At 37.6% G+C, this 26,028-nt stretch overlaps 1 protein-coding gene across 1 annotated transcript; it reads left to right on the top strand.

Moving 5' to 3' along the window:
- The first annotated feature begins 1,592 nt into the window (after nt 1–1,592).
- BLOC1S6 (biogenesis of lysosomal organelles complex 1 subunit 6) lies at nt 1,593–18,808 on the top strand. Its single transcript, XM_061157065.1, has 5 exons — nt 1,593–1,788; nt 6,296–6,437; nt 12,939–13,026; nt 15,018–15,104; nt 15,755–18,808. The coding sequence occupies exons 1-5, from the start codon at nt 1,707–1,709 to the stop codon at nt 15,872–15,874; spliced, it is 519 nt and encodes a 172-aa protein (XP_061013048.1). The 5' UTR covers nt 1,593–1,706; the 3' UTR covers nt 15,875–18,808.
- The last annotated feature ends 7,220 nt before the right edge of the window (nt 18,809–26,028 follow it).

Consider the following 26,028-nt stretch of genomic DNA (forward strand, 5'->3'; position numbering starts at 1 on the left):
AATACAAGAATGGATTAAGTGCTAAATAGCAGGAGGATGCTTTGTAGTTAGGAAAAGGTTATTAGTGTAATTCCTGAAAGTGAGTTGAAAGGGGAGGAGGAATTGTGAATGATTTTACAGTAGTTATTATTTTGGTCAAGCCTTGAAATATGAGTAAGACTTTGAAAATAATAAAATATTCCATTCATGAAAGGGCATAGTTTTGGGGAGTATGCTCAGATGAAACAAAGGACGTTTGAAAGATAGTGCGTTACTTTATTATTCCTATTACTTTCCAAATGTTATTATTAACAAATAACCACAAACTTAAGGCAATACAAATTTATGTATTATCTTAGTTCTGTCGGTGAGCAGTCCAATACAGATCTCACTGGGTAAAACTGAGACATGGCTGAGTTCCATTCTAGAGGCTCCAGTGGTGAATCCACTTCCTAGTATTTTCCAGCTTCTAGAGGTCACCGCAATTCTGGTCAGTAACCCTCATCCTTTACTTTTGAAGTCAACGTTGCATCTCTCTAGTCATTCTTCATAGTCACATCTCCTTTCTAACTCTCTTCTTCTGCCTCCCTTTTCCAGGATTGAAGGCCCCTGTGATACCTCAGATCCACTCAATAACCTCGGGTAATCCATTTTACAGTCTCTGGGACTAGCAACCTTAATTACTCTTTTGTAGTGAAACAACATATTCACAGGTTCTGGGGATGAAATCTGTGGACATCTTTGGTGAGGGCATGTTCTGCTTACCACAGGTAGTAAGGAGCACCTAATCCTAAGAGGAGAGAAGGCCAAAAGAGGAAGCTGTGTGAATGCACTGATAAGGTAATTGGGGAGCAAGTTTCTGAGGCTTGACATAAATTCTCATTTTTTTTTGAAAACAGATTTGCCTGTTGAATAGAAAACTGTTTGGACAGGCGATTTGGGGGTGCAACACTAGCAGGCCACTATTACAGTTTAAGCGAGAGGGTCTAAAGTAAGGAGGTAATCATTTTATTGGTCTGAGGCAGCTTTTGCCCATTTCTAACTGTTTTTCATAAAAATTCATGACATCATCCCATAGGATCTCAGTAAGTGCAGTTTACGGTAATTTGGCTGAATTTGTTCAGTAGATATTAATAGATGCTGCCAGCCAGGCCTTACATCGTTCACCTACAATCAACAAGAGGAGAGATGAATCTTGACAAACTCCTAGTTAGCAAGACTGAACTAAACGTGAATTTTTAATGCGTTCAAATTGCAGTCCTTAAGGTATTTCCTTAATAAGGACACAAAACGGAGAAGCTGCGACTGGCCCACTGATCAAAGTCCAACTGCTGGCCCAGGCTCAACACACAGCTCTCTGGTCTTGGAGACCAACCTAGCCCTTTCGACACCGCCTCTTTCATCCCGCCCCCCGACCACCAGACTCGGGGACGCGAGGCTCGCGGCCGCTGACTCATCTGACTCCCAGTCCCCACCCCGTTAGCACTTCAGCTCGAACTCCTAGAAGCGCCGGGCGTGGGGGAGGATAAAAGGGTGTGTGTGTGGGGGGGGAGGGGGGGGGGGTGGAAAGCCCGCGGTCACGTGCCCAGAGCCTGCCATCTTCCGCTTTCGTCACTTCCTGGTGCGACCGTCGTTTCTGTCCGGGTGGGCTCTGGACGCAATCGGTGCTTCCTCACTGCGTCTGACAGTCTGTGCAACTGCCCCTTCCCTGTTCCCAGCGGAGGGACATGAGTGTCCCTGGGCCGCCTTCCCCGGACGGGGTCCTGGCAGGGCCACCCGAAGGCCTGGAGGCCGGGGACCTGACGCCGGGTAAGTGCTATTGGGCGGGGCGGGCGGTCTGACCCAAGTGGGTGGGTCTCCGTGCTGCCCGGCGGGAGTAAGTTGCTTTCAGCAGCTGCTGACCCGAGACTCTGGCCGCGGCGCGGAATAAGGGAACCTTGCCCTGGTGGCCTTCCTACCCAGAGGAGGGGGCGGGAAACGAGATCTTGCGGGTGGAGGCGGGGTGGGAAAAAACGGCGTTTGGGGTGCTGTTGGTGGGGTTTGAAAGTGAAGCCATTGTGAATTTGCTTAATGACTCCAGCACACTGTTGGCTATTTGTTACAAGTTAGTGGTTGAAGATGGATTTTCCAGGATGATTGGTTTGTTATTCAGAGAGCTGAGGTATCCGGTATTACTGACCACTCACTCATGAAATGCTTGTCTTGCTTGTTGACCTTATTGCATCCCTGTTTCTCCAGCAGTCTTTCTCAACTCGAATTCAAGAAAAGATTTAAACCTGAATGGCCTAAGGCATCTATTGAATGTAATGAATCGACTTGTTCTGCATCCATAATGGTACTAAGTATGTGTATGTACCATCCTTGGGAGAATTGAGAAACAGTTTCTGTGGTCTGTGGTTCAGATGAGGAACCCTAGATAAGAAAGGCTGCAGGACTTTGGACGTGCCTTTACTTGTACTTCCTGTTCCAGAAATATAGACCTTACCCCGAAATAGTGCTCAGGTCTTTCTTGGTCATGTTTTTCCTCCGTGATCTCCCTCTTCACACCTTTAGAAGTTGCTTCTATAAATATGACTGCCTTGTATGTAAATGCAGATCGGGTCTCTCTGCTGCTTGCTCCTACATCTGCTTTCTGCATACTTTAACATGGTCATTTTGCACTAATCTTACCCTACAGCATGTACTAAAATAAAAGTAGATGTCTGATCCTATTAATGGTGCCAAGTCATGATCTCCTGAAACTCTGACATTATTCTTAACTCTTTCCTCCCACCCCTGTCTATTCCAGGGGATTCTACCCTACAAGTTCCTTCTCTCCTTTGTATTGTCACCCTTTAACAATCACAGTTGTAAGGCCAGTCCACCTCCAGTCTCTTATTCTTCTATCCCATCTATCACACTGCCACATCACTGCCCCAAGATCCATCATGTCATTTACTTGCTTGGAAACCATAAATGGCTTCTTACTAAATTAAGAGCCAAACACATTAGCTTGGCACTCAAGGGTCGTCATTGCTGGTGGCATAGTCTTAGAGCTCACTACTGAATATGTCTCATGCTCCAGACACCCCAAACGAACCTCTCTTTCCAGAGCAATCCTATGCTTCCTCCTTTACTCATGTTGCATCCCTTTTTCTCCAGTCTTAGAATTCTTCCCCATTTGGAGACAGCCCTCTGTAGGTTGTTGGTGGAAGTGTAAATTGGTGCCCTCTCTTAGGAAGGTAGTTTTCCAATGTCTGTTAACAAATGCATAAACCCCTTGTCCCACTAACCTAGTTCTAAGAATTTATTCTACAGAAACAGTGACATGATATGCAAAGACAAGCACAGCTCACTGCAACATTGTTTGAAATAGCGCAAAGTGAAATAGATGTCTTATTTTCTGTAGGTGTCTTAGTCTACTTGGGCTGCTATAACAAAATAACATGAACTGGGTGACTTAAACAACAGACATTTATTCCTTGAAGTTCTGGAGGCTGTGAAGTCCAAGGTGTAGGTGTGAGCAAAATATGTTCCTGGTGAGGACCCTCTTCATATCTTGCAGATGGCTGCCTTCCACTGTGCCCTCACAGGATGGAAGGAGAGAGTACTGTCTCTCTTCCTCTTATTTTAAGGCCAGTAATCCCATTATGGGGGCCCTACACTCATACCCCATCTAAACTTAATTATTTCCCAAAGACTCCCACCTCCAAATGCCTTTACATTGGAGGTTAGGACGTCAATGTATACATTTTGGGGGAGGCCACAAACATTCAGTCCATAACAGCAGGGAAATGGTTAAACAAAATATGGTAGAGTTGTATTATGTTAGAAACAATGGAGTAAATTCATATATGTTGGTACAGATGATACCTGAGATACATATTTATGAGAAAAGTTATGGTATAAGCAATATTTCATTTGTGATAAAAACAGGGTTTAAGCATGAGTTTTCAGAGACAATTTCTTGAAGGCTATTAAAGAAAACTCCAGTGTGACTCTGTCTGGAGTAAGAGAGCGAGAAGGCATATTTTGACTTTTCAGGTTATGCCCTCTTCTATTGTATTTTAAATTTTTTACAATGAATAACATTTAAAAAGAAAGAAAAAAGAAAGAAATGAAAATTCTATCCCATTCTTCAAGCTTCAGCTCAAATGCCCACACTTCCTTTATAATTGTTGCCCAATATCCCTGGTGAAAGTAATCTTTCTCTCATCCAAGGGCACCTCTCACATTCTCTGATTCCCCTGTATTGAGCCCTTTCAGGGAAAGGGACTTGCCTAATTTATTGTAACCTCAAAAACTAGTGCATACAGTATACGTGCAGCAAAAGTTTCTTGTCTCCAACAATAAAGTACCTTGAACTTAGGGAATAAATGTGTGTAAAAAGACGAGTAACTTAGACTCTTCCAAATACTAACCAGAAGTCTGGGGTGGTGGGGAGGGTAGTGTCTGTGAATTAAAATGTTTATATAGCATAAGAAAGGTGTATTGGTTGTTTATCCTTATGGTTGAAATATTTTTATTTGTTTCTGCTTATCTGTGATACTTTTGTTTTCTATATATTTTTAAAGAGAGTTGCTGCTGTTTGCACAATTTTGTAAAGAAGCCTTTAGCAGTGGCATGAATTATCAGATATATTTTATTAGGTTCCCATCTGATGGTACAACAATGGCAATATCTGTACATACTTTACTTTTCCCATTACATTTTTATTTCATTTGTGGAGTGCTTCAGTTTCTAGCTAGCTCTTGTTTTAATATTGCCTTGCAACCTAGGGGAATCCAGTTTGTTCATGTGTTTCTCAGGATCCAAATAAAAGCCATGCTATTTTATTTTGATCTCTAAAAGCTAATTTTGTTTTTTTTTTTTTTTTTTTTCCCTTAGTCACAGTCATGTATGACTCTTTGTGACCCCATGGACTCTAGCCCACCATGGGATTTTTCAGGCAAGAAATACTGGAGTGGGTTGCCATTTCCTTCTCCATAAAAGCTAATTTTGAATATATGACAGAATGTTGTTTTTCTCAGTCTTGCCAAAATTTAAATTTGTGGTAAAAAGTGTACTTGGAAAAGAGCTATAGACAGTGTATTGTGGTAAACATATTCTGTATAATGACCTAATTTGATATTACAGGTTATTACCAGATTATGATTAAAGAGAGGTATTTCAGAGTTTAATATTAGTTTTAAAATGCTGTGGATTACAAAACCCACTGAAATGTTGTGAAGTAATTAGCCTCCAACTAATAAAATAAATAAATAAATAAATAAAATGCTGTGGACTACAGTTTTAATAATGTGACCATTCACTTTTTTTTTTTATTCTAGACCAGTGATTCTAAAATCTTACAATTCATTGAACCCTATTTAGAAAATATTTTGTATTTTTCTTGGTAGGAGTAGTGATTGATGGGTATTCATTTAGACATTTTTGAATGCCTAGCACAGTGCTTACACTATTATTAAAAGGAAGAATATGAATAAAATATTTTCTGGCATCATGTCTATATTTATATAGCGACGATTACTATACACTATTTTCTATGATAAATTAATTACTGAATCTCAAGAGAGGAGAAATTCTTAGAAAATCTCTCTCCTGCTCTCTGACAGCTGACAAAACAACTGTCCTTTTATATGTTAGTAATATATCAGGCCCTTCCCTTGTAGCTCCGTCGGTAAAGAATTTGCCTGCAGTGCAGGAGACCCAGGTTCAATCCCTGGGTTGGGAACATCCCCTGGAGAAGGAAATGGCAACCCACTGCAGTATCCTTGCCTGAAAAATCTCATGGACAGAGGAGCCTGGTGGGCTGCAGTCCATGGGGTCGCAGAGTCAGGCATGACTGAGCGACTAACAGTTAACACTTAATATATCAGGCTGTCTGCCAAATAAATGTTTATCCATTTCAATCCATCAAATTGAAAACAAATATTTTTAGGCATTGCATTTAAAATATGTATAATTTGGAAAAGAAGAATTTCTTGCTTCCATTCAGTGATTATTCGTTCCTTTTAGGCCTAAGACTCCTTTAATAATTCATTGAAAACTCTAAATCCTCTACCCTGAAAAATACATAAATGTGGAAATTGCATGTGTTAATGTTCTTTTAATCTAGACCTAACCTTGTGCTAGTAACTTAAAAATACTTATTGAGTGCTCATAGCTTAATTTTTAGAGGCTTCTCAGAAAGTAAAAAAAAAAAAGAAGATACTTATAGTATCCTGTGTGTGTACTCTGAGCTCCGCCGCCAGCCTCCTTCCCCCCATCCCTACTACTCTGTTATCCCTGTGTCATTTTAAAAGCTTCCTAAATTTGATTTTTTGCTCGGGGACAGGTTTAAGTGACACTTCTCCAGATGAAGGGTTAATTGAGGACTTGACCATAGAAGACAAAGCTGTGGAGCAACTGGCAGAAGGCTTGCTTTCTCACTACTTGCCAGATCTGCAGAGATCAAAACAAGCTCTCCAGGAACTCACGTGAGTTGATAAAAACCACTGATGCCCTCATCTCTCCTCTGGCATAGTCATAATTTACTGTATAAGTAAAGTATATACTGTATTAGGGATAATGTTTTATAACATATAATACGATAGAGTATTTCTTTATCTTTTGTGATAGCAAATGGACATGGAGTAATTAAATTACACATATACTATACTGTAATTTAAATGTGAAAAGTGAGATGAACGCTCCTAGAGAATTTGGTCTCTTCTAAGAAGTATGCCTAAATCTTATCTAGATGCTGGTTAGTTTTGGTTTCTAGCCACTATTTTAGGAAAGTACTGTCTCTTGGGAATGTTGCAAATGGGTTTATACCTATTTCTGAGTAGAGTTGCAAAATTGTCTCCATGAGGGTCACATTTGTTTTCTATTGTTGGTTCACATGAGATGCCAGAAATTTCTAATTACCTTTTTTTGAGATGACCCATTTCAGTCCTAGTTAATGGAATGGAGCTCTACTAGCTAACTAAAAGATTGGAGAATAAGCTAAGACAGGAACAGGATAAGGAAGAATGGAACCCATAGAGTGATCAGAGTGTGAAACCAGAGTGAGATCAGTATGGAGAAATTACACTCTGACTTTATCAGTTCCCAACCAGAAACAAATATCTGAGTTTCTAATTCCTCTTGGCTTACGACCTCTCTGGATTGCCCACACTGGCCTATTATTTCTTTTTTGTGGTGGTCAGTTTTAAACTCGCTATGAACAGCTGCTGCTTCAAGGCTTACTCTTTGAAAACTGATCTCACAAGCCTTTATTAGGGCAAAAGGAGAGGAGTAATCAACAACTGTGTCCATTTTGTAAATATTAGTAACCAATGTTACAATCCTTGGGCTTGAAGATGATAAATGAGTACAAAGATGATACTGTGTTCTGTTACATGTGGTACCCTACTGCAGTTAAGGGAGTTTGTAATAGTCTTAGTTTTCTGCTAGTTCCAAGTGAGATATTTTTTTATTCCTAGTGTGTGTTATGTCTTGTATTTTAACACCAGTCAGTGCTTATGGCAGAAAAGTCGTATAGATTTTGTGAGTGAGTTTGGATGATGTATGATAGACTGAAGGAGGGTAAGCAACTCTGCAAGCAAAGCACATCTCAATAACACTTAATGTATAAAAAGCTGGGAATCAATTAAATGGAAAGTGTAATTGGTGAGGACATTGGCTGAAATTTAGTGTTTGAATAGCCCCATTTATCTTCTTAGGCATCTGGACAATGATGATGAGGATGATAGTAATTTCAGCTACTATTTATAACAATTGAATATGATAAATAAACAGTTAGTAAACTTCTTAAGTGTTAAGGAACGATAAGCCCTCAATATGCCAGCAAATTTGGAAAACTCAGCAGTGGCCACAGGACAGGAAAAAGGTCAGTTTTCATTCCAATCCCCAAGAAAGGCAGTGCCAAGAATGCTCAAACTACTGCACAGTTGCACTCATCTCACACTCTAGCAAAGTAATGCTCAAAATTCTCCAAGCCAGGGTTCAATGGTACATGAACCGTGAACTTGGCAGATGTTCAAGCTGGATTTAGAAAAGGCAGAGAAACCAGAGATCAAATTGCCAAAATCTTCTGGATCATCGAAAAAGCAAGAGAGTTCCAGAAAAGCATCTAGTTCTGCTTTATTGACTACGTCAAAGCCTTGGACTGTGTAGATCACAACAAACTGTGGAAAATTCTTCAAGAGATGGGAATACCAGACCACCTGACCTGCCTTCTGAGAAATGTGTATGCAGGTCAAGAAGCAACGGTTAGAACTGGACATGGAATAACAGACTGATTCTGAATTGGGAAAGGAGTACGTAAAGGCTGTATATTGTCACCCTGCTTATTTAACTTATATGCAGAGTACATCATGAGAAATGCTGGGCTGGATGAATCAAGCTGGAATCAAGATTGCTGGGAGAAATATCAATAACCTCAGATATGCAGATGACATCACACTTATGGCAGAAAGCGAAGAACTAAAGAACCTCTTGATGAAAGTGAAAGAGGAGAGTGAAAAAGCTGGCTTAAAGCTCAACATTCAGAAAACTAAGATCATGGCATCTGGTCCCATCACTTCATGGCAAATAGATGGGGAAACAATGGAAACAGTGAGATACTTTATTTTTTGGGGCTTCAAAATCACTGCAGATGATAACTGCAGCCATGAAATTAAAAGACGGTTGCTCCAAAAATAAACAAATGGGACCTAATTAAACTTAAAAGCTTTTGCACAACAAAGGAAACTATAAGCAAGGTGAAAAGACAGCCCTCAGATTGGGAGAAAATAATAAGCAAATGAAGCAACAGACAAAGGATTAATCTCAAAAATGTACAAGCAACTCCTGCAGCTCAATTCCAGAAAAATAAATGACCCAATCAAGAAATGCGCCAAAGAACTAAACAGACATTTCTCCAAAGAAGACATACAGATGGCTAACAAACACATGAAAAGATGCTCAACATCACTCATTATCAGAGAAATGCAAATCAAAACCACAATGAGGTATCATTACACACCAGTCAGGATGGCTTGCTACAAGCAATAAATGCTGGAGAGGGTGTGGAGAAAAGGGAACCCTCTTACACTGTTGGTGGGAATGCAAACTAGTACAGCCGCTATGGAGGACAGTGTGGAGATTTCTTAAAAAACTGGGAATAGAACTGCCATATGACCCAGCAATCCCACTTGTGGGCATACACACCGAGGAAACCAGATCTGAAAGAGACACGTGCACCCCAGTGTTCATCGCAGCACTGTTTATAATAGCCAGGACATGGAAGCAACCTAGATGCCCATCAGCAGACGAATGGATAAGGAAGCTGTGGTACATATACGCCATGGAATATTACTCAGCTATTAAAAAGAATTCATTTGAATCAGTTCTAATGAGATGGATGAAACTGGAGCCCATTATACAAAGTGATGTAAGCCAGAAAGATAAAGACCAATACAGTATACTAATGCATATATATGGAATTTAGAAAGATGGTAACGATAATCCTATATGCAAAACAGAAAAAGAGACACAGATGTACAGAACAGACTTTTGGACTCTGTGGGAGAAGACGAGGGTGGGATGTTTCGAGAGAACATCATCAAAACATGTATATTATCTAGGGTGAAACAGATCACCAGCCCAGGCTGGATGCATGAGACAAGTGCTCGGGCCTGGTGCACTGGGAAGACCCAGAGGGATCGGGTGGAGAGGGAGGTGGGAGGGGGGATCAGGATGGGGAATACATGTAAATCTATGGCTGATTCATGTCAATGTATGACAAAAACCACTACAATATTGTAAAGTAATTAGCCTCCAACTAATAAAAATAAATGAAAAAAAAAAAAAAGACGCGTGCTCCTTGGAAGAAAAACTATGACCAACCACACAGCATAATAAAAGCCAGAGACATTACGTTGCCGACAAAGGTCCGTCTAGTCAGAGCTATGTGTTTTCCAGTAGTCATGTATAGGTGTGAGAGTTGGATTATAAAGAAAGCTGAGCACCGAAGAATTGGTGCTTTTGAACTATGGTGTTGGAGAAGACTCTTAAGAGTCCCTTGGACTTCAAGGATATCAAACCAGTCAATCCTAAAGGAGATCAGTCCTAAATATTTATTGGAATATTCATTGGAAACTGATGTTGAAGCTGAAACTCCAATACTTTGGCCACTTGATGTGAGGAACTAACTCATTGGAAAAGACCCTGATGCTGGGAAAGATTGAAGGTGGGAGAAGAAGGGTACAACAGAGGATGAGATGGTTGGTTGGCATCACCAACTTGATGGACATGAGTTTGAGTAACCTCTAGGAGTTGGTGATGGACAGGGAATCCTGTCGTGCTGCAGTCCTTGGAGTCTCAGAGTTGTACACGACTGAGCTACTGAACTGAACTGAACTGAGCTGAAGCAAACTTCAGAGAAAGAAGAAAGAAATATGTGGGTCAAGTTAAGAGCTTTCTAGACTGTCCCATTGATCAGTGTTTCTGTTCTTTCAGTAGTACCATGCTATCTTGATTTTTGTAGTTTCTGTAATGAAATTTGAAATTTAGTAATGTAAGTAATATAAGTCTTCCAGTTTTATTTTTCTTCTTTATGTCTTGGCTAGTCTGGGTCTTTGGCTTTCCATGTGAATTTTAGAATTAGTTTGTTGACATCTACAAAATAACTTGCTGGGATTTAGATTGAGATTGCATTGACCCTTTGGATCAAGTTGGGAAGAATTGATATCTTAGCATGTTGAGTTTTTTATTCCATGTACTTAGAATATCTCTTCCATATTTAGATCTCATTTATTTCTTTCATTAGAATTTAATAGTTTTTGCATATAGAGCCTATACGTGTTTTGTTAGATTTATACCAAAGTATATTTTATGGGACAGGGATTATTGTCAGTGGTATTGATTTTTTATTCTAATTATGCATTGCTGGTATGTGTGAAAGCAGCTGACTTTTGTATATTAACTTTGTATTCTGAAACCTTGCTGTATTCATATTTCTTTCCTGGTTTTCTTTTGTTGTGGTGATTCTTTGGGATTTTCCACATAGGCAATCATGTTTTCTGTGAATAAAGACAGTTTTATTTCTTCCTTTCTAATTGTATACTTTTTATTTCCTTTTCTTGTCTTACTGCATTAGGACTTCCAATACAATGTTGCCTAGGATTACTGAGTGTGGACATCCTTTTGCTCCTGATCTTTAGGTGGAAACTTTCTAGTTTCTTAGTAGATGCTGTGGCTTTTTTTTTTTTTTTTTTTTAAGATAGTCTTTATCAAGTTGAGGCAGTTCCTCTCTTCCTAGTTTGAAGAGAATGTTTTTAATCATGAATGGGTGTTGGACTTTGTCAAATTCTTTTTCTGCATCTGATAAGACCATATGATTTTTCTTCTTTAACCAGTTGATGTGGTGGGTTTCATTGACTGATATTCAAATGCTGATCCAGCTTTGTGTATTTGGAATAAATCCCACTTTGTTGTGGTATAGAATTCTTTTTTATACATTGATGGATTTGATTTGTTGATATTTTGTTGAGGATTTTTGCATCTATGTTTGTGAAAGATAATGGTCTATAGTTTTCCTTTCTTGCAATGTCTTTATCTGTTTTTGACTTCAGGGTAATGCTGGCCTCATAGAATGAATTGGAAAGTGCCCTCTGTTTCCATTTCTAAAGGAGAGGGTGGAAAATTGGTATAATTTCTTCCTTAAATGTTTGGTGGAAACCGTCAGTGAAGTCATCTTTCCTGGTTCTTTCATTTCTGGAAAGTTGCTAATTTTAAGTATAGGGCTACTTAGATTATCTGTTTCTCCTTGTGTGAATTTTGGTAGTTTGCGTCTTTCAAGGAATTAGTCATTTCCATTCTAAGTTATCAAATTTGTGGGCATAGAGCTATCTGAAGTATTCCTTTATTATCCTTTTTAACATCTATGGAATAAGTAGTGATGACTCCCTTTCCATAAATTATGTTAGTGATTTGTGTCTTCTTTCTCTTTTTCTTTGTTAGTCTAGCTAGAAGGTTGTCAATTTTATCAATCTTTTTGGAAGAACCCACTTTAGTTTCTTTTTGTTTTTATGTTTTCCAGTTTTAACACGGTGTTTTTGCTGTCCTACTTGTCTTGGATCATTGACTTGCTGAGTTCTCCTCTCATCCATTCAGTGTTTCACCCTCTGTTGTCTCCACTCAGAGCTGAAGGGACACTTATGACCTGTGGGATTTGTGTGCTGAATGAGATGTTATAACTGCCCTTCAGTCTCTTCTTTGCTATTTCTTTTTGTCATCATTGCATCATGATGCAAGCACATCATGTCATACTTTTGTTTGTCTATATTATTCTTCACAGTATTTAATTAAATGACCACCCCCCACCTCCCCCAGTGTCACTTATTCCTGTGATACTAGCATTGTTTGATCTGGAGAAGAATATCAGAGAAGTTGGTTTCTCTTCCTCAATAGAAAGTTTTGAATCAGATTTTAGTGAGAAATCTTAGAAATCACCTGGTATGACCTTCTTACTTTGTAAATGAATTTAGGTCCAGAAAAACGAAATTTCCAAGATCACACAACTGGTTATTATCCCTTGATGCTGCATTTTTCCCAGCTCTAATCTAAAAATTCATGACTTCTTTTCCTTTATGGTAATGTTACAATTTTAATATATATAAAACATCAGATTTCTTGGGCAAGATAGTATAAAAAAATTTTTCAGGGATAGAACAGAGAGTTGCTAGAAATAAGTAATAAAATAATTAAAAATGGTTTGATGTTACTGGAATCTGAAATTGAGGCCAGAATAAAAGACATATTTAGTTATCAGAATGTGGCTTTGGAATATTATTTTGAAAAAGATTATGCTAAATTAAATAAGCATTGGAAAGTCAATAAATTTCCAACTTAATCTACTTTTAACATTAACCAAGATGAATGTGATTCCTTTTACTGAACCATCACTTAGAGTATATAGAGTTTATTTTGGCTGTATGCTTTTGTTTCAGACAGAACCAAGTTGTATTATTAGACACATTGGAACAAGAAATTTCAAAATTTAAAGAATGTCATTCTATGTTGGACATTAATGCTTTGGTAAGTATGATTTGGGGGTTTCCCAGGTGGCTCAGTGGCAAAGAATCACCTGCCGATGCAGGAGCCACAGGAGATGTGGGTTCAATCCCTGTGTCGGGAGGATCCATTGGAGGAGGAATTGGCAACCCACTCCAGAATTCTTGCCTGGATAATCCTGTGGATAAGAGGACCTTGTTGGGTTACAGTCCATGGGATCACAAAGAGTCAGCACTTACTCCCAAGTATGATTTAGTTGACAACAGCTTAGAGAAAGCTTAGAGACAACTATTTAGAAATAGTTTTATCCTCCCAATTTTGTACTTATGTATGTTTGAGATTTTTTTTCTCTAATTTTTAAAATTTAGAATGTGTTGTCTAACAGGAAACCTTGATTTACTTTATTAGATCTTCTATTGTTTTGAATTGTTAACTTTCAAATGTTAAACTTGTGATAGGAAATTGAACTTGTATATGAAAATCTGGAATAGATCTTCTCGTAAGTAAAAACTAATAAAGAAAAGTAAATGTAAGGAATTTTGGGGGTGCTGTTTTTCCCCTTAAGGAAGACCATCTCTGTTTATCAAGTACATGGTTTTTAAAATTAGCATTTATTTCATTGTATGGCATTTTTGTAACGCCGTAACAAATTAATGCTGAAAGAGACTGACGGTCCTTGACAGACTCTTTATATCTTTCAGTATAAGTGACAACAGTTGAATTTCACCAGAAGGTTTTTAGCTTTTTTTTTTTTTTTTCTTGGTTTTTAGCTTTTTGATGAGAGGAACTGATACACTTTATTTTAAGAAATGGAGAATTAACAGAAATAAGGAACTTGTGGCTACTTTTCTCTTTACCCTGAACATTAGAAATAGTGTAGTTTGCATGATTTTGTGGGATTTCATACATATGTCAAAAAATGGACTTTTCATTGGAAAATGTTGTGGATTAATGTTTTCCTTTTATAACAATCAGAAACCAAGTCCACCTTCTCTAGTGTTAGGCAGTGATATGTGGTCATAAATACAAAGTCTTCTAGTCAGTAGTCCCTGATTTGTGAAGGAAGTGGGCAAAACACACCAACTTTTGTCTTTCCCACTGAGTTCATATAGCAGCAGAGCATATATTTGTTGAATGAATTAAGGATAAATGAAAGAACCAAGCAGATGTAATACTCTTGCTTCCATCTGAAGGGGTAGAAGCTAAGTCTTCCTCTTTTTCCTTCTCTCAGCCCAAGAGTGGTTTTGATTGTCATGTAAGAATTGATCAATAGAAGGCCAGAGAGAGAAAGAGGGTCTGTAAGCTCGCGAGCTCATCAGACTCTGACTTGACTTGTAGCTACATTAAGGCTGCTAAGCTCACTACTGACACCTTTCATTTTTGTTACCTGATCTTCTCTCTCTGTTAACCTTGCTTCCTGAGAAAGAAGTGCTTTTTTCCTTCTCTCCTATCTCTGGCTGAAATGGAAAGTCTGTACTTAACATTCATTGGGAAGAAAAGCTCCTTACAGAGATTGTTCTCCTTGGTCTGACTTCAGAAGCCCAGAGAACATCACCAAACTTGTCCACAGCCTACTTAGGGCTCCCTGGCCACAGCTTGGTTTTTCCAGATGGGCAGACTCAACTGTCCTGTGTACCCTGCTCGGCCTTCCCCTTGTAGAGGCAGTACAGAGTGTTTTACTTTTCTTGAGTGAAACTGGTACCATTGTTGGATAGTTTTACTAAAATTTCAGGATTATACTGCATGTTTTTAAGGCAAAATGTTATTTGTACAGAATATAAATGTCTATGTTTAGTAACTTTTTTAATCAATCTGAACTGAATTCAGTATTCTCAAAAGCCCTACTAGTGGTTTAAATTAAATTTGAACTTTTGGAATTAAAATGTGGAGTTAATTAAAGCTTCAAAAGTTTTGACTAATTTAGGAAGAATGAACTATCACTTAGATATTGGTTTATTTATCCATTTTCATATTTCAGTCTAAGCTGACTTTTCATTTTACTTTTCCATCTTAAGTTCACTGAAGCTAAACACTATCATGCCAAGTTGGTGAATATAAGAAAAGAGATGTTGATGCTTCATGAAAAGACATCAAAGTTGAAAGTGAGTTGAAAATTCTTTTACGATCTTTACAGAAGTAGAGGATTGTCTCTTTTTCTTCAGAATTCATTTTCTGACTTTTTATATATTCATATACAATCACATACTTAATTCATGGTACATTAGTTTCTTTTAATACACATTCTTATGAACCCCATTGGGCTTTTCTACTAATAGCTGGGCTAGTGGGCTCACAGTCTCTGAATATGTCACTGTAATTGTCATTTAATAGGAGTTTTGAGTAACAAACTTTTTGTATTAAGGAGACTTTAAGTTACCCAGAACATTAAAAATTGTGAATAACTATATTGTATACCTATAACTTATATTGTACCGCAATTATTCGTCAATAAAAAAATTGCCCAGGACAAATTTAAAAGTTAAATATGAAATTTATTACTATATAAAAGCACCATTACTTAAATTATTTTTTTAATTTGTAAAGGTTATTTTCCATTTACAGTTATTACTAAATATTGGCTATATTCCCCCTGTTGTATAGCACATCTTTGAGCCTGTCTTACACCCAGTAGTTTGTACCTCCCAGTTGCATCTCCCCATAACCACTAGCACTACTGCTTTTAAACTAGGCCATAACCTATAAGCCTTTTGTTCTCTTGGCTTTTAATTTTTTTTTTTTTTTTTTGACTTAGAAAAGAGCACTTAAACTGCAGCAGAAGAGACAAAAAGAAGAGTTGGAAAGGGAGCAGCAACGAGAGAAGGAATTTGAAAGAGAAAAGCAGTTAACTGCCAAACCAGCTAAAAGGACGTGAGAAGTCAGATGTTTGTATCCTTCCTTTTCCTGTTCATGTTCTGGATTTAAGATGATCTGGTGTAGACTTAATGTTAAGGTAGTGCCTTATACCACTGTGTTCTGTTTTGAAATCCTTTTCCAGGAGTGCTGTCTATCTCTCTTCATTTCAGCCATTCAAGAAGCTTTTTTTTCTAAGTAGAAGACATGTCACATAGTTTGGATATTTGTATAATTTTTCAACTTTGTTTTGCTTAATTTTTAAATTCATTATTTTGGCCTTAGGTCATTTATAAACTGAAAAATGGTTTGATTGTTTTAATAGTCTATAGACTCTTTAAGTGATTCAAATTTATTATGCATTGTTTAGCTTCTTAAAAACTGTGGATTTGAAAGTTTCAGTTTCTTATTTTATGAAATGATTTGCCTTTCTGACAATACAGTACTAGGTTTTGGCAGTTGCCTTTTCATTGTTTGGTTAAGAAATGCCAACTATTTAATCACATATGCCCCTGGAAAAGAGGTGGTATAAGCCTTTGTGAAGAATGTGATAGTTAAGTATGTACACGGGAAATATTAGCATCTTAGACATAGGATGGGTGAACAAGATGCCATAGAGGTTCCACTGACCATAGACTGTTAGCTGCTTCCTAGCTTTGTTGTTGCTGTTTAGTTCTTATGCAGTTCTTGGGTTCAAAGTAGATTATATCTATTCCTAAAGTTGGGTCAGGGTGGTGTAGCTTGCACACAAATGCACTTAAATATTCATAATTTTTAGTCATCACACTCTGTGAGAAACAGTTGTGAAGTTGATAAGATAATGAACTTGACTTCCCAAGTGGAAAGTGTTGCTGTTTCCAGCTAGCCTCTGATTTGCTGTGTGGCCTTACATGTGGTTACTTTTCTGTGCTTTTAAAAAAAATTCTTGAAGTAGAGTTATACATGGCAACTATCCATTTTACAGATAATGACAAAAATGGTAGAAAACTAGTAAATAGCTTCTTCACAAAGGAGGCAGCATGATACCCTTGGTGTTTTCTGGGTCCCCCCCCCCCCCGCCCAGTATTAAATGTAGAAATTTATTATGTGAGGGAAATATTATGAAGTTTCATTATTTTAAATTGAGAGTGTATTATTCACTGTTTTAGTATTATTTAATATCCAGCTGATGTCCAATCTCTGTTACACAGAGGCTGTACAGAGTAGGTAAGGTTACAGATTATGATTAGAATGTTTGTCTCTCATAAACTACATTACATTTGGTGAGCTGGAAGCACTACCTCTGATCACATCCCAGGCTGGGGAAGGCATTTAGATTTACGTTGAGTGCTTAGAACAAGTCTGTTTAAAGATTTTTAAAATTTGTTTGAGCTTTTTCCTTCTTTAGTGAGTGAATTATGATCCCACAGTTCACTTGACTTTGACCTTATGTGTAAGAGTAGAAATATATTTTATTTTTAAAGGCTGTGTGTTACCCTCAAAACATTAGTTAAAACTACTGGGGTGGCAGGATCACGAGGGGTGGCAGGATCATGAGTACTGGCAGGACAGCGTCACCTAAACTGCTGAATGGACTCATTCACAGCCTGACAAAACCTGTGCATTGTTTCTTAAGAGTGGTTTGTGGTCCAACTGCAAAGATTATTTGAAATGCTGGTTCTTGGACACCACTCTCAAACTACTGAAGCAAATCTGTTTTTCTTTTTTTTTTTTTCCTGTTTTTTTAAAAAAGTTTTGTCAAGTGACTCAGATGTACTTTATAAGTTGAGAACCACTGGTCTGGTGATCCAGGTCAGAGTCTTCCACTCTAGGCTGCATATTATCACCTGGAAACTAAAAAAAAGTTTCTGAAAGATTTTTACTCATTAGTTCTTAGATAGGGCCCATGCACATTTTAAGGACCCTCCTAGATATAAGTCTGATTTAAGGACTGATTCAAGTCACTGGTTGAGATTTTGTAGTGATTTAGATTTATAAGGAATAAAATAATGTGAAAGCTACCCAGTAACTCTTGGGATTAATCTTATGAATAAATTCTTAAACTACTGCTTTTGATACAAAGTCAGATTTAAGACTGAAATAAATAGTCAGGAAATAGGTATAGAATTCTGGTAAATTGAATTTTTGTGATCTATTTTAAAACAGATTATGTTTATTGAATGAATGGCAAGGTACATGTATTTTTAGAAATGTATTTACATTTTGAAGATTTCTTAAAATGTCGAGAATACGTATTGGCATCCACTATTTTTGAGGCTTCCCAGGTGATGCAGCAGTAAAGAATCTGCCTGCCAGTGCAGGAGACTTCTGTAAGAGACTCGGGTTTGATTCCTGGTTTGGGAAGATTCCCTGGAAAAGGAAATGGCAACCCACTCTGGTATTCTTGCTTGGAAAATTCCATGGACAGAGGAACCCGGTGAGTCCCAGTCCATGGGGTTTTAAAGAGTCTGACACTACGGAGCGACTGAGCACACACCACTATTTTTAGGTCATTTGTAAAACAGAAGTACTGTTGCCTTGGTAATTAAAATCTAAAACTTTAGCTGTATTTCAGTAGCATACACACATATCTTGCTGACTAAAACTGAGCAGAACCCTTAAATTAGTCTTGCTGTTTTTTGTACAAAATAATGAATTGGTACTTGAGTTGAAAAAAATTGCCTTTGGTATTTTGTTTGAAAAAACTGCCTTTGTTTTGATTATGTTTGTGTATGTTTCAGTATGTATACCACATACGTACTAAAGTGATGGGAATTAATTTTGTATTTACTTTGCAGGAAATATCATGTAAATATGCAGACGTTGAATGTAGTATGGATTGTGTCCGCAGTGAGCTTTTTGGTGGGTACAGTTTATACATGCCAATTATATACCCTCATATACTTGTCTGATTTTGAGCTTGTAAAAATGAGAACTCGTTTTTACACATTTAATAAAGAAAAAAAAGGTCTGTGAATTATCCAGTATCATCTATCAAGCATTGGTGTGCACACAGCACTTTACACTTTCCTTTATGTACTTTATTCAGACATTCTATTCCTTTGCTTTCCTCTCCTGTCATCTTCCTCTTAGTGTTTTCTGTAGGTGTGTCACAGAATGACTCTTCTGCTCATGAAATCCTTTTCGAAAAGGTGATGGCAAGTGTTATGAAAAGATTCTAGCTGAAATAACCCAACTTTATAAAATTCTTCACTATTTGAGAATAATAGTTATACTTTCAGTGGTTTGGTAAAAAGTGCTTCATGAGGACCATACATAGCCTATGGAAACTCCAACTATAATAGAATATTTTAGGTCAAGTTTTTTATTTTTTTAAGCTGGTAGTCCTTGGGTCTCTGGAGGAGGGACTTCTGTGAATGGCTTTTGAAAGAGACATGAACGCTTATAAATTTCTCGAAGAGATTTGTATATAAGAGTTTCTCAGGATTGAGTCTACAGATTTCATTAGATTCTTTTATAAATAAATTATATATATACACACACATATATATAGTTTCCTCTAAAGCAGTGATTTTTAATCATTAACATCCAGACTCACTGTGCACATATTTTTAAAAGTTAGTCTCTAGGCTTTCCTTTTGAAGGAAGATGGTTCCTATTTTATATATTTGTTCAGAAATTATGCTTGTACAGGTGACTTAGACATTCAAGATTTGTTCTAGTTTAGCTCTGCTAGTATGTATGAGGCCAGGTCCCATCTAGTCTTCAGGTCAACATTTGAGTGAAACTATTCAGTAGGTTTGTTTTCAGAGCCACTAAGAGAGTTTAAGGGAGTAGTCAAGGGAGACGGTTCTAATGACTAGTTTAAAAAGCACTTAAAGCAAAAATTCCAAAGAAATACAGTGTGAAGGCAGGGCAGTCAAAGAGAAGATAAGTAAAATTTGGAGTGGGTTGAGTATGGTAGTTGAGTAAGAGAGAAAGAAAGGCTAAGACTGAAATAGACGGGAACAGTGATGTATATTTTGTGTACCCTGAAATAAGGGAGGCTTATAGGCATGTGAAGAATAATAATAATACTCACCTGTTTTAGGTTAACATCTCCCCCTCCTGTCCCTTCATTTTAAACTGAAGAAAAGGTTGTAGCTAGCTGTTCATTCTGGTGTAGATCATGCATATTCCCAAAGTGCTTCAGGAGGCCTGCAAGGCTCAAATCTGGGTAAGTGTGCATAGGTGCTGCTCACTTCCATTCCAGGTTTGACTTTTATTAGGACTTTGAAAAGGAGAGTCAAAAGGCATATTGAACTAGGTACAAGGGAGTAAAAATAAAATCTTAAAATCTGCTGATTTATATTTTAGTCTCATCTAGAAAATACCTTCATAGCAACATCTAGACTGGTATTTGTCCAAATAACTATATAACATGATCTAGCCAAGTTACCCAGGCTTTCCTGGTGGCTCAGACGGTAAAGCATCTGCCTGCAATGTGAGAGACCTGGGTTTGATCCCTGGGTTGGGAAGATCCCCTGGAGAAGGAAATGGCAACCCACTGTAGTACCCTTGCCTGGAAAATCCCGTGGACAGAGGAGCCTGGTAGGCTACAGTCCATGGGGTTGCAAAGAGTCAGACATGATTGAGCCAACTTACCATGTAAAATTAGCCATCACAGTTGCGACTGAATTGAATCTAATAGAGATAAACAGATATTTAAAATGGCTATAATAAAAACCTGTATTACATAAATGCCAAATAGGGAATATTAAAAAGATTAAGTTCCTGAAATTGTAACATGGTTTAGGAGCCGGTAATCCTTGGATAATCCAAGCTATTGCTTCTATTCCTGATTACATACTCAATTAGATTTAAAAAGATAGGCAGTCCCAAGATCTTGGGAATAAAATGAGCTCAGAGATAATGTGTGTACTGGACTGTAGAAGAATAGATGCCACATCTATTGTAGCTTTATTCCTTCTGTATTAACTAGGGCTCTGTTCAGTTTTCTTAAAAATGGCTTCAAGGAAGAGGTGAATAGTTTTCTTAGAAAAGACTCAACAGATGAACACCTTAGACTTAAAACCTGATGAAACACAGAAGGGACGATGCTGCCATCTTGTGGTACTCTGCTCCTCTAGTCTACGAATTCTGTATTGTTTCAACTAGTTTGATGAAGTTTGGCCTAAGCATTTTCAACTCTAGTTTTTTTGTAAGGCAAGATTTTCTGTATGATCTGAACTTTTGTTTAAGCATTGAGATGTTTGAAAGTGATCTATGAAATATTTCATAAGGTTTAAAATTAAATTTTTCTAACTTTTTGAATCTTTTAGTTTGATGTTAGGCTTGAAGTTTCTTTCTTTTTTTTTTTCCTTCTCCAATCATATAATCTGTCATCATCCACCATGCTTGGAATCCTGTTCTAAGAAAAGCATTCTAGGCCAAAAATAGATCTGGTTGTGGGCAAAAGGTCCCAAGAGTTCTGTGCTTTGATTCACCTGACTCTTCCCCTTGGCCCTTTGTTGATAGGATCAGGGGTGAGCACCTGGCCCAAGGGCAACCAACCCATGGGCTCAGTAGTGGAAAAATTAGTCTGGCAGTAAAAACTCTGCCTAGATGGGGACATAGGTAATCTCTTTGGCTTAGTCAGTTACTGTCTTGGGAGTATGTAGATAAGAGTACTCACTCACAGTACTTCAAGGAGAAATGAGAAGACACATGGAAACAGAACAGCTGAGTGTTACGGGGGTGGGGGGAGGAGTAGGGATCCATGAATTTTTTTTTTTAATTTTTTAATTTTTTTTTTTTTTTTGGGTTTTGTCATACATTGATATGAATCAGCCATAGATTTACATGTATTCCCTATCCCGATCCCCCCTCCCACCTCCCTCTCCACCCGATTCCTCTGGGTCTTCCCAGTGCACCAGGCCTGAGCACTTGTCTCATGCATCCCACCTGGGTTGGCGATCTGTTTCACCATAGATAGTATACATGCTGTTCTTTTGAAACATCCCACCCTCACCTTCTCCCACAGAGTTCAAAAGTCTGTTCTGTATTTCTGTGTCTCTTTTTCTGTTTTGCATATAGGGTTATCGTTAGCATCTTTCTAAATTCCATATATATGTGTTAGTATGCTGTAATGTTCTTTATCTTTCTGGCTTACTTCACTCTGTATAATGGGCTCCAGTTTCATCCATCTCATTAGGACTGATTCAAATGAATTCTTTTTAACGGCTGAGTAATATTCCATGGTGTATATGTACCACAGCTTCCTTATCCATTCATCTGCTGATGGGCATCTAGGTTGTTTCCATGTCCTGGCTATTATAAACAGTGCTGCGATGAATATTGGGGTGCACGTGTCTCTTTCAGATCTGGTTTCCTCAGTGTGTATGCCCAGAAGTGGGATTGCTGGGTCATATGGCAGTTCTATTTCCAGTTTTTTAAGGAATCTCCACACTGTTTTCCATAGTGGCTGTACTAGTTTGCATTCCCACCAACAGTGTAAGAGGGTTCCCTTTTCTCCACACCCTTTCCAGCATTTATTGCTTGTAGACTTTTGGATAGCAGCCATCCTGACTGGCGTGTAATGGTACCTCATTGTGGTTTTGGTTTGCATTTCTCTAATAATGAGTGAGGTTGAGCATCTTTTCATGTGTTTGTTAGCCATCTGTATGTCTTCTTTGGAGAAATGTCTGTTTAGTTCTTTGGCCCATTTTTTGATTGGGTCATTTATTTTTCTGGAATTGAGCTGCAGGAGTTGCTTGTATATTGTTGAGATTAATCCTTTGTCTGTTGCTTCATTTGCTATTATTTTCTCCCAATCTGAGGGCTGTCTTTTCACCTTACTTATAGTTTCCTTTGTAGTGCAAAAGCTTTTAAGTTTCATTAGGTCCCATTTGTTTAGTTTTGCTTTTATTTCCAATATTCTGGGAGGTGGGTCATAGAGGATCTTGCTGTGATTTATGTCGGAGAGTGTTTTGCCTATGTTCTCCTCTAGGAGTTTTATAATTTCTGGTCTTACATTTAGATCTTTAATCCATTTTGAGTTTATTTTTGTGTATGGTGTTAGAAAGTGTTCTAGTTTCATTCTTTTACAAGTGGTTGACCAGTTTTCCCAGCACCACTTGTTAAAGAGGTTGTCTTTTTTCCATTGTATATCCTTGCCTCCTTTGTCAAAGATAAGGTGTCCATAGGTTCGTGGATTTATCTCTGGGCTTTCTATTCTGTTCCATTGATCTGTATTTCTGTCTTTGTGCCAGTACCATGCTGTCTTGATGACTGTGGCTTTGTAGTAGAGTCTGAAGTCAGGCAGGTTGATTCCTCCAGTTCCATTCTTCTTTCTCAAGATTACTTTGGCTATTCGAGGTTTTTTGTATTTCCATACAAATTGTGAAATTATTTGTTCTAGTTCTGTGAAAAATACCGTTGGTAGCTTGATAGGGATTGCATTGCATCTATAGATTGCTTTGGGTAGAATAGCCATTTTGACAATATTGATTCTTCCAATCCATGAACAAGGTATGTTTCTCCATCTGTTTGTGTCCTCTTTGATTTCTTTCATCAGTGTTTTATAGTTTTCTATGTATAGGTCTTTTGTTTCTTTAGGTAGATATACTCCTAAGTATTTTATTCTTTTTGTTGCAATGGTGAATGGTATTGTTTCCTTAATTTCTCTTTCTGTTTTTTCATTGTTAGTATATAGGAATGCAAGGGATTTCTGTGTGTTAATTTTATATCCTGCAACTTTACTATATTCATTGATTAGCTCTAGTAATTTTCTGGTAGAGTCTTTAGGGTTTTCTATGTAGAGGATCATGTCATCTGCAAACAGTGAGAGTTTCACTTCTTCTTTTCCTATCTGGATTCCTTTTACTTCTTTTTCTGCTCTGATTGCTGTGGCCAGAACTTCCAACACTATCTTGAATAGTAGTGGTGAGAGTGGGCACCCTTGTCTTGTTCCTGATTTCAGGGGAAATGCTTTCAATTTTTCACCATTGAGGGTGATGCTTGCTGTGGGTTTGTCATATATAGCTTTTATTATGTTGAGGTATGTTCCTTCTATTCCTGCTTTTTGGAGAGTTTTAATCATAAATGAGTGTTGAATTTTGTCAAAGGCTTTCTCTGCATCTATTGAGATAATCATATGGTTTTTATCTTTCAATTTGTTAATGTGGTGTATTACATTGATTGATTTGCGGATATTGAAGAATCCTTGCATTCCTGGGATAAAGCCCACTTGATCGTGGTGTATGATTTTTTTAATATGTTGTTGGATTCTGTTAGCTAGAATTTTGTTAAGGATTTTTGCATCTATGTTCATCAGTGAAATTGGCCTGTAGTTTTCTTTTTTTGTGGCATCTTTGTCTGGTTTTGGAATTAGGGTGATGGTGGCCTCATAGAATGAGTTTGGAAGCTTACCTTCATCTGCAATTTTCTGGAAGAGTTTGAGTAAGATAGGTGTTAGCTCTTCTCTAAATTTTTGGTAGAATTCAGCTGTGAAGCCATCTGGTCCTGGGCTTTTGTTTGCTGGAAGATTTTTGATTACAGTTTCGATTTCCTTGCCTGTGATGGGTCTGTTAAGATCTTCTATTTCTTCCTGGTTCAGTTTTGGAAAGTTATACTTTTCTAAGAATTTGTCCGTTTCATCCAAGTTGTCCATTTTGTTGGCATAGAGCTGCTGGTAGTAGTCTCTTATGATCCTTTGTATTTCAGTGTTGTCTGTTGTGATCTCTCCATTTTCATTTCTAATTTTGCTAATTTGGTTCTTCTCTCTTTGTTTCTTAATGAGTCTTGCTAATGGTTTGTCAATTTTGTTTATTTTTTCAAAAAACCAGCTTTTAGCTTTGTTGATTTTTGCTATGGTCTCTTTAGTTTCTTTTGCATTTATTTCTGCCCTGATTTTTAAGATTTCTTTCCTTCTGCTAACCCTGGGTTTCTTCCTTCTCTAATTGCTTTAGGTGTAGAGTTAGGTTATTTATTTGGCTTTTTTCTTGTTTCTTGATGTAAGCCTGTAATGCTATGAACCTTCCCCTTAGCACTGCTTTTACAGTGTCCCATAGGTTTTGGGTTGTTGTGTTTTCATTTTCATTCATTTCTATGCATATTTTGATTTCTTTTTTGATTTCTTCTATGATTTGTTGGTTATTCAGAAGCATGTTATTTAGCCTCCATGTGTTTGAATTTTTAACAATTTTTTTCCTGTAATTGAGATCTAATCTTACTGCACTGTGGTCAGAAAAGATGACTGGAATGATTTCAATTTTTTTGAATTTTCCAAGACTAGATTTATGGCCCAGGATGTGATCTATTCTGGAGAAGGTTCCGTGTGCACTTGAGAAAAAGGTGAAGTTGATTGTTTTGGGGTGAAATGTCCTATAGATAGCAATCAGGTCTAGCTGGTCCATTGTGTCATTTAAGGTTTGTGTTTCCTTGCTAATTTTCTGTTTAGTTGATCTATCCATAGTTGTGAGTGGGGTATTAAAATCTCCCACTATTATTGTGTTACTATTAATTTCCTCTTTCATACTCGTTAGTGTTTGCCATATATATTGCGGTGCTCCTATGTTGGGTGCATATATATTTATAATTGTTATATCTTCTTCTTGGATTGATCCTTTGATCATTATGTAGTGTCCTTCTTTGTCTCTTTTCACAGCCTTTATTTGAAAGTCTATTTTATCTGATATGAGTATTGCGACTCCTGCTTTCTTTTGGTCTCCATTTGCATGAAATATTTTTTTCCAGCCCTTCACTTTTAGTCTGTATGTGTCTCTTGTTTTGAGGTGGGTCTCTTGTAGACAGCATATATAGGGGTCTTGTTTTTGTATCCATTCAGCCAATATTTGTCTTTTGGTTGGGGCATTCAACCCATTTACATTTAAGGTAATTATTGATAGGTGTGGTCCCGTTGCATTTACTTTGTTGTTTTGGGTTCACGTTTATACAACCTTTCTGCATTTCCTGTCTAGAGAAGATCCTTTAGCATTTGTTGAAGAGCTGGTTTGGTGGTGCTGAATTCTCTCAGCTTTTGCTTATCTGTAAAGTTTTTGAATTCTCCTTCATATCTGAATGAGATCCTTGCTGGATACAGTAATCTAGGTTGTAGGTTATTCTCTTTCATTACTTTCAGAACGTCCTGCCATTCCCTTCTGGCCTGGAGGGTTTCTATTGATAGATCAGCTGTTATCCTTATGGGAATCCCTTTGTGTGTTATTTGTTGTTTCTCCCTTGCTGCTTTTAATATTT

Source organism: Dama dama, chromosome 12 (assembly GCF_033118175.1).
Source record: "Dama dama isolate Ldn47 chromosome 12, ASM3311817v1, whole genome shotgun sequence".
Lineage (NCBI taxonomy): Eukaryota > Metazoa > Chordata > Mammalia > Artiodactyla > Cervidae > Dama > Dama dama.

Bases quoted from the DNA above. Each gene is read 5' to 3' on its own strand.
- BLOC1S6 (XM_061157065.1), top strand. From the start codon at position 1,707: ATGAGTGTCCCTGGGCCGCCTTCCCCGGACGGGGTCCTGGCAGGGCCA. The intron at 1,789-6,295 runs GTAAGTGCTATT...GCTCGGGGACAG, and splicing joins GGCCGGGGACCTGACGCCGG to GTTTAAGTGACACTTCTCCA. The intron at 6,438-12,938 runs GTGAGTTGATAA...CTTTTGTTTCAG, and splicing joins CAAGCTCTCCAGGAACTCAC to ACAGAACCAAGTTGTATTAT.